At 38.5% G+C, this 10,224-nt stretch overlaps 2 protein-coding genes across 3 annotated transcripts; one reads left to right on the plus strand and one right to left on the minus strand.

Moving 5' to 3' along the window:
* Positions 1-284: 284 nt before the first annotated feature.
* On the plus strand, positions 285-4,151 carry LOC145001528 (SWAP (Suppressor-of-White-APricot)/surp domain-containing protein / ubiquitin family protein). 2 transcript variants are annotated; one of them, XM_078960901.1, is made up of 4 exons: positions 285-449; positions 1,007-1,140; positions 1,278-3,479; positions 3,585-4,151. In XM_078960901.1, the coding sequence occupies exons 3-4, from the start codon at positions 1,368-1,370 to the stop codon at positions 3,852-3,854; spliced, it is 2,382 nt and encodes a 793-aa protein (XP_078817027.1). In that variant the 5' UTR covers positions 285-449; positions 1,007-1,140; positions 1,278-1,367; the 3' UTR covers positions 3,855-4,151. The 2 variants fall into 2 exon arrangements, with proteins under 2 accessions (XP_078817027.1, XP_078817026.1); XM_078960900.1 differs by lacking the exon at positions 1,007-1,140.
* Positions 4,152-4,345: 194 nt separating this feature from the next.
* LOC145001529 (protein HAIKU1-like) lies at positions 4,346-5,963 on the minus strand. The gene has a single exon (XM_078960902.1). The coding sequence runs from the start codon at positions 5,369-5,371 to the stop codon at positions 4,592-4,594; it is 780 nt and encodes a 259-aa protein (XP_078817028.1). The 5' UTR covers positions 5,372-5,963; the 3' UTR covers positions 4,346-4,591.
* Positions 5,964-10,224: the final 4,261 nt, after the last annotated feature.

The following is a 10,224-nucleotide window of genomic DNA, read 5'->3' on the forward strand; positions in this document are numbered from 1 at the left end:
AGTTTCTTGAAACTAGTACGAATGATTAAGGGATGAGTTAAGATCATGTTATTGCATAACGAAAGCTTATAACATCGAAACAATTACTAATGGCGGAGAAAAAAAAATGGATCAAACTGTGTCTGATCCAACACGTAATTTAGTCTGATATTTATTTTATTTTCCCATGAAAGCCTATTTTTTCGGTTATCTTATGAAGGTATATATCTTTGGGCCATAATGGGTCAAACAGGCCCGTATCATAATTTTAATTTGAAATTAAATAGGTTAATTGGGCATAGGGAACCATTATTTTCGCGATCTTCTTTTTCTGTATTCGCGCCTGCGATTGATAGCCTTTCATCTGGTTCCTTCGTCGGCGTCACGGTGCAACATCCATCGTTACGCAATCTTGCTTGGATTTTTGTTCATCTCTCATCTCTTGCTATTGCAACGCCAACAGTTCCACGGTAAGTTCTCGAACTATTGAGATTCTAATCGCCTAATTTGTTTGTTTGTTAACATTAGGGTTTTTGTGATTTGCTGCAAAAAATATTCAATTTCATTTGTATTCTACCTTTTTGTATGATTTTATTCTTAGTTTCTGTGTATACGCGCTTCATTTTAAGCAGTTTCTGTGTAGTTGAATGCTGGATAGTGATCTCCGGTTTCCTAAGATGAAACTTATTGAATTTTTTGTAAATTCGTGCTCACAACTCAAGCGACATCTCCTTGACGGAAGTTTAGGTATACGAAATGGAAAATGGAATCTAATAGTATGAACAAAGACATTTCTTCCAACTCCTTAATTGAAGTTTTCTTGGAAATTATAATTGTCGTTATGCTTGTATATATGAAATGCATATCACTTTTGTAACAAAATGGGTCAGCAGGTCGACCTGCTCTGATACATGTTAGCAATAAGGGAATATAATTTTGAGAATTTACCAAAACCCTAGTTATGGTTTGGGTTTAATGAAAGAAATATCAATATACCATCATTGATATGTCCCTTCTGGCCTTACAGGATTCTATTATGATTTCTTCCTATTACAACATTGTATTTTGAAAAAGCTACCCAAGCATAGCAAAGTCATCTCAATACAAAGCAATTTTCACTGCTATAATAAGAAAGCTTTTGAAAGGACTACAATGTTGCAGGTAGCCTTGATAGTTTTGATGAACTTATTGTTGCTACCAACTATGCCTCAACTCTTTAACAACAATCATGATTCTTATCTCCATAATGTTGTTAATGTCTCCTGGAAGTACATAACTCTAGTTTTTTTTCATTGCAGGGTACTATGGTAAATTGCTACTGAAACTAGATTCTGTGGAGTGCCGATTCTATTCAACATTTTGAAGGATATTTTTGGTAACGGAGACAAATGTTGGGCTCATTGCCGATTTTGCCCCTCCCGGCACCACCCTCCGATGGCAATCTGGGCCCACTTCCGCCATCCCAAGTACAAGATGAGCATATGCCAGAGGCTGAGGATGACCAGAATAAGTCGAATTCCGCCCCTGCATCAATCGCCACACACACCAGAACAATCGGAATCATACATCCACCACCAGACATCCGGTTGATTGTGGACAAAACCGCCGGTTTTGTGGCAAAAAATGGACCAGAATTCGAAAAAAGAATCATCATTAGCAATGCAGCAAATCCCAAATTCAATTTCTTGAATGGTTCTGATCCCTATCATGCTTACTACCAACATCGCCTTTCAGAATTCCGTTCCCAGAATCAAAATCCGGCAGTACAATCCGACGTTCCGCCACCGGAAACCACCCCGTCCTCCGCTCCGGCGGACGGTGATGCACCGGAGAAGACCGACCCATCGGCAAAATTTCGACCCGTTCGGAAAATTCTTGACCCGCCGGAGGCTGAGCAGTACACAATCCGGCTGCCGGAGGGGATCACCGGGGAGGAATTGGATATAATCAAACTCACTGCCCAATTTGTAGCAAGAAATGGGAAATCTTTTTTGACAGGATTAACGAGTCGTGAAAATAACAATCCTCAGTTCCACTTTCTGAAGCCGACTCATAGTATGTTTATGTTCTTTACATCACTGGCGGATGCCTACTCGAAAGTCCTAATGCCGCCCAAAGGGTTGCCGGAAAAGCTAAAAAAAAGTGTTGCAGACATGACCACGGTGCTTGAACGGGGGTTGCACCGCCTCGAATGGGAGCAGTCTCAAGAACAGGCGAGACAGAAAGCCGAAGATGAAATCGAGCAAGAAAGATTGTTAATGTCCATGATCGATTGGCATGATTTTGTAGTGGTGGAAACTATTGATTTTGCAGATGATGAGGATGATGACTTGCCGCCTCCGATGACTCTCGAGGAGGTTATAAGGAGGAGCAAGATGGCAGCAGCGGTGGAGGAGGAGGAGGTGATGGAGCCCGGGAAGGAAGTTGAAATGGAAATGGATGAAGAGGAAGTACAACTTGTTCAAGAGGGCATGCAGGCGGCAAGTTTGGAAGAGAATGGTGATGATGGAAATGGAAATGGAAACGGAAAGGAGGTGCTTGCCGCCAGGGTGAGGGTGGTGGCGGAGGAAAACGAGCCGCCGATGAGGATCGTGAAGAACTGGAAGCGGCCGGAGGATCGGATTCCGGCGGAGCGGAATCCGACTAAATTCGTGGTTTCTCCGATCACCGGAGAACTAATTCCGGTTAGTGAGATGTCGGAGCATATGCGAATTTCTCTTATTGATCCGAAATATAAAGAACAAAAAGAGAGAATGTTTGCAAAGATTCGGGAGACAACACTTGCTCAAGATGATGAAATTTCTAAAAATATTGTGGGGCTTGCCCGAACCCGCCCGGATATTTTCGGGACAACCGAGGAGGAGGTGTCAAACGCGGTCAAACAAGAGATTGAGAAAAAGAATGATGAGCAGCCAAAACAAGTGATTTGGGATGGACACACCGGAAGTATTGGCCGGACTGCAACTCAGGCCATGTCCCAGAATGCCGATGATCTACTTGATGATGGCCGGAATCTTCCGGGTCCGGCTGCTCCTCCTCCACGCCCTGGTGTTCCCTCCGTTCGCCCGCTTCCTCCACCGCCTGGGCTTGCTTTGAATATGCCTCGTGTCCCCCCTGGTACGGTGCAGTACGCAGGTGTCCCACCGCCAGTGAGGCCGCCCACGATGGTTATGCCGCAAAGACAGGTGCCGCCTCCGCCCGCGATGCAAATGAGTTATGGTCAGCAGGGTTATATGAATCGGCCGCCGCTTCCGGTTAATCCGGCTAGTATTCCGGTGCCACTGCCACCGGGATCTCAGTTTACGCCACTGCCACCGCGTCCTTTTATGACCCAACATGGGATGGTTATGGCTCCTCCGCCGCCTATGCCTCATGGAATTCTGCCGCCGCCGCCACCGGAGGAAGCTCCTCCTCCACTTCCTGAAGAACCTGAGCCGAAGAAGCAAAGGCTTGATGATTCTTTTCTTGTCCCTGAGGATCAGTTCTTGGCTCAACATCCGGTACGTTTCTTTTTTAAAACTCTTTTTTACAAAAGACATGATTGCCCTTCATTTAGTCATGTGTATTACTGTTATATGATTATTGAAATCTTTTTTTTTTAATAGGGACCTATTCGTATTGCTGTATCGGTGCCAAATCTTGATGAAGGAAATCTAAAAGGACAAATACTTGAGATAACGATTCAGTCATTATCGGAGACAGTTGGGAGTTTGAAAGAGAAAATTGCTGGAGACATTCAGCTGCCAGCAAACAAACAGAAACTGAGCGGGAAGGCCGGGTTTTTGAAGGACAATTTGTCTCTTGCGTATTACAATGTTGGTGGAGGCGAAATGCTTTCTCTGTCTTTAAGAGAACGTGGTGGTCGGAAAAGGTAATTGCTAGTTCCGAAGCACGTCGGACTGGAGTCGGCTATTACCAACAAATATGTAAAAGATTGCATTTTGCTCGATCAAATTTAGTGAAATATTTGTCCATCTACTGTTAAAGTTTTAGTAAGGATTATAGAGACTCTGCTAGTTATACCTAATTCCCCCCTGCTATTTTGGTTAACAGTATTTTTTTTTTTTTCATTTTTTTTCAAGTGATGTTTGAAAAATGACCTTGATTTGGATGAAACGTTGATGTTTATTTTGGGTTGAGTGGTTTATGAGACAATGGTTATTCAAATTCAAGTTTGTGTGTCATAAAGAAAAACAGTATTCAAAATGATAGTAAAAAGTTTTAAACCGCAGTAGAGTTTTTGTAATAACTAAAATCTGTTAACTTGAAATGAACTTTTCCTTTTGTTAGGAAAACGTATGTCCACGCTATTCGTTACATTATGTAAAGAATTAGAGTAGAATATCTCCAAGAAATAAGCATGTCATGTGTACAAACATATATAATATTAAACAGGAAGTGCAAGTTTACATAAAACATCCATCATTTATGAACAAAAATCAACTTCCTAGAGTCTATACATCCAATCTACCTTACACTTTGGGTTGTACCACTGACATTACGATCTTTCCTGCAAAAAGCTCATTCTTACTGCAACTTCTGAGCTACACACCACCAGTATCCGAACCCTTGCCTATTTCTCCAAAAGAAACACCGTGGGGAACAATGGGTGCTAATCCCTCCATCTGGGACTAGAAAATTGAAAGAACCCTGGTGATGGAAAGCCCATGCCCGGCGAAGGTGGAGGTGGTGGCCGAGGACCAAAGATTCCTGATTGAGCCGCCACCGGTGAAAATGAAAAATCTTGTGTGAGTGGCGTTGGAAACCGATAACCAGGAGAAAGCAATGGGTAAGGTGATAGAGGAGACAACAGATTCAAGTAACCAGAGGGTGATGACAGAAGGAACTGAGAAGTAGGTGATGGCGGATTAAGAGGGCGGTTTGTTACCGGAGATGGAAGAAGTGGTGGTGGTCCGGTCATTCTTGGAGAAGGAAAAAGAGGTGGTGGTGGTGGTCTTTGGCCTGAATCCAAGACAGAATGCTGAAGGTAACGCATATAAGCTGAGATAGGAGACTCTGTTGCGTTGTTTGCCCACCCCATATGGTCGCCGGAAGTCATTGGTGGTGGTTGGCCATATTGGGCGGCAGGTCTAGGCGGGAGAAGTGGCATTTGGGGCCTGTAGACGTTTATAGGTGCTAATCTTGGTGGACGGACTTTTTGCATTCGGAGATGAGGTCCAGGAGGTGGTTCTTGGTGGTGTGAAGGTGAACCAGTAAGACGTTGAACGGTATCTCGGAAATCATTTTTGTTGACGGTGTAGACCTGAGGGTACGGTGGTTGTATGGCCGGATTAGCGAAATACGGTGGTGGGCTTTTCCTGATATCTTTTCCAATCTTGTTCACACCCAGATGCTCATCATGTCTATTACCAAAATAATTAGGATTATCCATTCTCTACTAAACGCCTTTCATCCAACACTTAACCTTCAATTTTTCTACTAAAACAACAGTTATTTCACGCAAATCGTTGAACATCAAACCCTCACGATCTCATACCATTCAAAATTCCCAACAATAACCAGATTTCCATAACTGAATCTAATCGACTAAACCCTAAAAACCAAATTCCAAATACATGAATGATAACATAAAGTAGAACAACAGAGACACTTTTTTTTTTTTTTTTTTTTTTATAGCAGTAGCATACTTCTAGATCAAATCAACTTTAATCGTTCTTTGCATAAGCGTAAAGAAAATTAAGAGTTGACTTACGAGTTACGATTGTGAAAGAAGAGTTGGATTAACAAAGAATGATAAAGTTTAGCAGATATTGCGGGTGAATGGGGATCAAAAGTTGGATCAAAGAAACAAACGAATTGTTGCTTTGTTAGATGAGAGAGACGAAGAAAGTCAAAGTCAAATATAAGGCTGTTTTACAAAAACGAGGTGTGACGATGCAACCAATTGGGAGTGATCATACCCTTGCTTTGTTAGATGAGAGAGACGAAGAAAGTCAAAGTCAAATATAAGGCTGTTTTACAAAAACGAGGTGTGACGATGCAACCAATTGGGAGTGATCATACCCTCATCCATACCCTCATCCACCGAAAAAATGTTGCCACGTATACGTGTTAAGTCAGTTTCACACACAATTTACCACCAACCCATTAAACATTTATCACTCCATAAATTCTTCGGGTTTTTTTTTTTTTTTTAATTTTTGAACAATATTAATTAAAAAGCATAATTTATAACATAAATTAATTTTTTAAAACATAAAAAAAAACCACATTTTATTAATTAAAAACATAGAAATTTAAAACTTAAATTACTAAAATTAAACATTACATTGTCCAAATAAAATAAAAATTAAAAAACATAAAAAATCATAGAAAAATTCTAATTGTCGTCGTTGTCGTCACCGGCATCATCCGCCTTATCGTCACCATTGTTATCCTCCTCGTCATCACTGTCATCATCCTTTTCGTCGTCACCATCGTCATCCTCTTCATCTTCACCGTCATTTTGCCCTTAAAATTGTTTTTCCCATATGTATTCGGTCAAATCATATCGTAGATTGTGATGTGTTTCACGGTTTTATATTTTCAAAACCCTTGAGAAGTATGTCAGGATGTCAATTTGTATTATTGCAGGTTGATTAAGTATATCGTTTGTGATATATGAACAAATAGCCCTACCCTCTTTTTCTATTATCATATTATGTAAAATAACACAAGCAGTCAACACCGTCCTCAAATTTTCTCTGTCCCATGTTCGTGCCGGATGTTTGATTATGTGTCACTTTTGTTGAGGACTTCAAACGCCCGTTCTACATCCTTCCTCGCAGATTCTTGTGCTAACTTGAACATTTTCCGTTTATCGTCGGCCGGAAATGTAAATGTAGCGTATTCTGGATATATCCCATCACCTAGGTAATACCCATATTTGTATCCATTTCCATTGATAACATATGATATTTTTGGTGCTTTACCCTGTAAAATATCGTTAATATCGGAGACGCTTGGAGCACATTCAGGTCAATGTTTGACCCGACCATACCAAAGAATGCATGCCAAAACCATATGTCATTTGAAACAGTTGCCTCCAAAATAACAGTCCGCACCCCATGATCACCTTGCGTGAACCGGCCACGCCACGCGTTGGGACAATTTGCCCATTCCCAATGTGTACAATCAATGCTACCAAGCATCCATGGAAAACCATGCTTAGCTTGATGTACGACATACAACTGTTCGACATCGCTTTTAGTCGGATGTCGCAAGTATTTGACTAGGTCATACCAAAGAATGCATGCCAAAACCATAGGTCATTTGAAACAACCGCCTCCAAAATAACATTCGGCACTGTTTGGGTGTCAAACCAACAAATGATGGGATAAAATAATATTAATATAACTCAAATCACTGCTATTTCTAATACTAAAGATAGTATAGAGTAAGCAGGGTCGGTCCACAGAGATACGAGACTTTTCATCTTACCATATTTTCACACATAATACAAGTAATATTTAAATGGGGGTTTGTATTTAAACTTGAATTAAACTTCATAAATAAGAAAGATTGAAAACAAACGCAGTAAAAGAAGTACATTTCCGATTCTGACTCTTATATATGTACTATGTTGAAAGATGTAATATGATTATAACTCATGTTCAATCTAGGTTAGTAAGTTGGATATTAATAAACTCTAATATCCAAATTGGCAAAAGTATTCTATTCAAAATAAGCTCTTTAAATAAAATTTCATTTATTTGATTCAACCCAAATAAGCTCTTGCATTAAATCATTAAATGACATTAAGTTCTTGCACTAATTACCAACAATGTTTAACATTCCTCTTAAGCTTGGGAATATAAACATTTAATCTTTGATTGCACTAATTTTGATCTAATTACAACCAAATAAGTGAGTGTTACTAACATCAAATCATAAAACATATACAAATTTCATGATTTGATTAACTAGATTGAATAGAACCCTAGTTCATTGATCAAGTGAAAAAGAGAACTAATCAAACACATGATTAAGATCAAATCAAAGATTACTAGATGTTAAACATAAGTCAAATTCAAGTTACAATCTAACAACACATACTTAAGAATTCAGATTCGGAAATGATAATAAAATCAACCACACATATCTAGGTTGGACTACAAATCAAACAAGTTTAAACTTCAAATTGACTTACAAAAAGAAATTAAAGTGTTTTCCAAGTGTTAATCTACTTGAAAAAGCTCTGAAAATCTTCTCTTCTCCTTCCAAAATCCGATCTAACTCCCATAAAAACTGATTGTCTGAATTATAAGAAGACAAAACCACTTTAAAACTGCCGAGACGTTTACACGGCCCGTGTAAACCAAAGGGTTCCATTTACACGGCCGTGTAAACAAGAAAAGTAGAATGCTTAAGTCTTCCAGGTCTTCGAAGTAGAATGTCCTTGTATATACGTTTACACAGCCCGTGTAAATCAAAGGCATAAATTTACACGGCCGTGTAAACTCCTGTGAAACCAAATTCTTCATTTCTTCATTCTCTCTCTTCAAAGCTCCAAAACTTCTACAACTTTGTATCCAACTCTTGATAACTTCCTCCAACAAGATCCAACCTTCATAAGTCCCTGAAATATTCTAAAAGCGTGTGAATGGAATTGCATCATGAAAAATCCCGAAATTATACAAAATGCATGAGTCTAAACCTAAATGTAATGCACTTTTATGAACTAAAACTATAAAAAATGAATGCATGAAATGCACCTAACAAATCTCCCCAAGCTTAAACCTTTCTTGTCCTCAAGAAAGAACAAGAAGATTTAAACTGGAGGAAATAAAATAGAATAGAAGAAAAGAAAATTAAAGTTAAAACTATTTGAAACTTAATGCATGAAATCAAAACAAACATGAAATGATCCAACCCAATTACCCTGTTTTGTACCATAGTTGAGAATGTACCTGTCATGCCTCGAGTTAACTTTGCTTTAGTCTCACAATATTAAATGATAATAGAAACAAGACTTTGGCCACTCCCTAGTACAACTCAACAGAATTAAAGATCACAACACTTATTCCTTTTCAATATTATCAAGTCAATTCTTGGAACAAATTATGGTCTTACTCTCGTGAAATTATATATGACAAAACATGCTCAACCATCTTTGTTTCATAAAATATAACAATGTTCGATTCCAGCTATTTGTTGGTCAACAACAATCTTTTTCTGAAAAATATTTTCTAAAAATTCCCTAATATTTATCTAGATTGATTACAAACTTCAAACCACTTACACCAGTTGAAGTAATTAACATTCAGTCCAATGTCATAAATTCAAATCCAAGTCCAAGGGAATCTTTTGACAACCATTTATTTTTCCTAAACACAACATCTAATTAAACTATAAACACAACTATGTACAAACTTTCTAATTACACTTTTTTTTTTTTTTTTTTTTTTTTAATAAATAAAGCTCATGGCTTTCTTTGAAATCCGTGTAGCAGGCTTTCAACCAACACATCCAAATCAAATGACCTTAGTGTGCTAGATTTAAAGAGATCCCTCGGGTTTACTTGCCCGAACCTCAAAGGCCACAGATTAGCTTTATTTACTATTATTAAGTTCATGACTTTCTATGGAACCTATATAGCGAACTTTCAACCCAATCAATCCCAAACAATTTAGCTTTAGGTGATTAGGTGTAGAACACCCCTCAGAGTTTACTTGTTCGAATCCCAAAGGTCACAGATTAACTTAATAATAGTTTTTTTTTTTTTTTTTTTTTTTTTTTTTTTTTTTTTTTTTTTTAATATAACACATATACAAATAACTAAGTTAACACATAACACTCTTATTAATTTGTTTATTTGGCCAATTTCCTTATATTTCCGTCCTTGACTTTTCTATTGTGGGACATCTCACGGTCTATTACCGTGAGGGACTTCTGGACATTTTTCGAGGGATTAAATGTTAACATGTAAAAACCCGTAAGTATAGTTGAAAGCTATGTCCTCAAGCAGGGTATATATAAAAGAGAATAAGTAGAAAGAACTTTTAAGAGCGCTGGAAGGCGGGACATTGAGATTTTGCATTCTTTTTATGAACTTTTGAATTTGACATTTTAAGTTCAATTGAGCATTACTACTCATAAGACCGGTCATATGTCCCAAAGAATCGACTCATACCTGCTGTTATGCTCCAGTGTTGACAATCTTCTCATTTTCTGTTTTGCACAAGTAGCTTCGGGAGATGTGCTCGTGTGTGATTAACTTGCTTTTAGATTTTTTTCAATAAGAAA

The sequence above is a fragment of the Lactuca saligna genome, chromosome 6, assembly GCF_052625555.1.
Source record: "Lactuca saligna cultivar CGN05327 chromosome 6, ASM5262555v1, whole genome shotgun sequence".
Taxonomy (NCBI): Eukaryota; Viridiplantae; Streptophyta; class Magnoliopsida; order Asterales; family Asteraceae; genus Lactuca; species Lactuca saligna.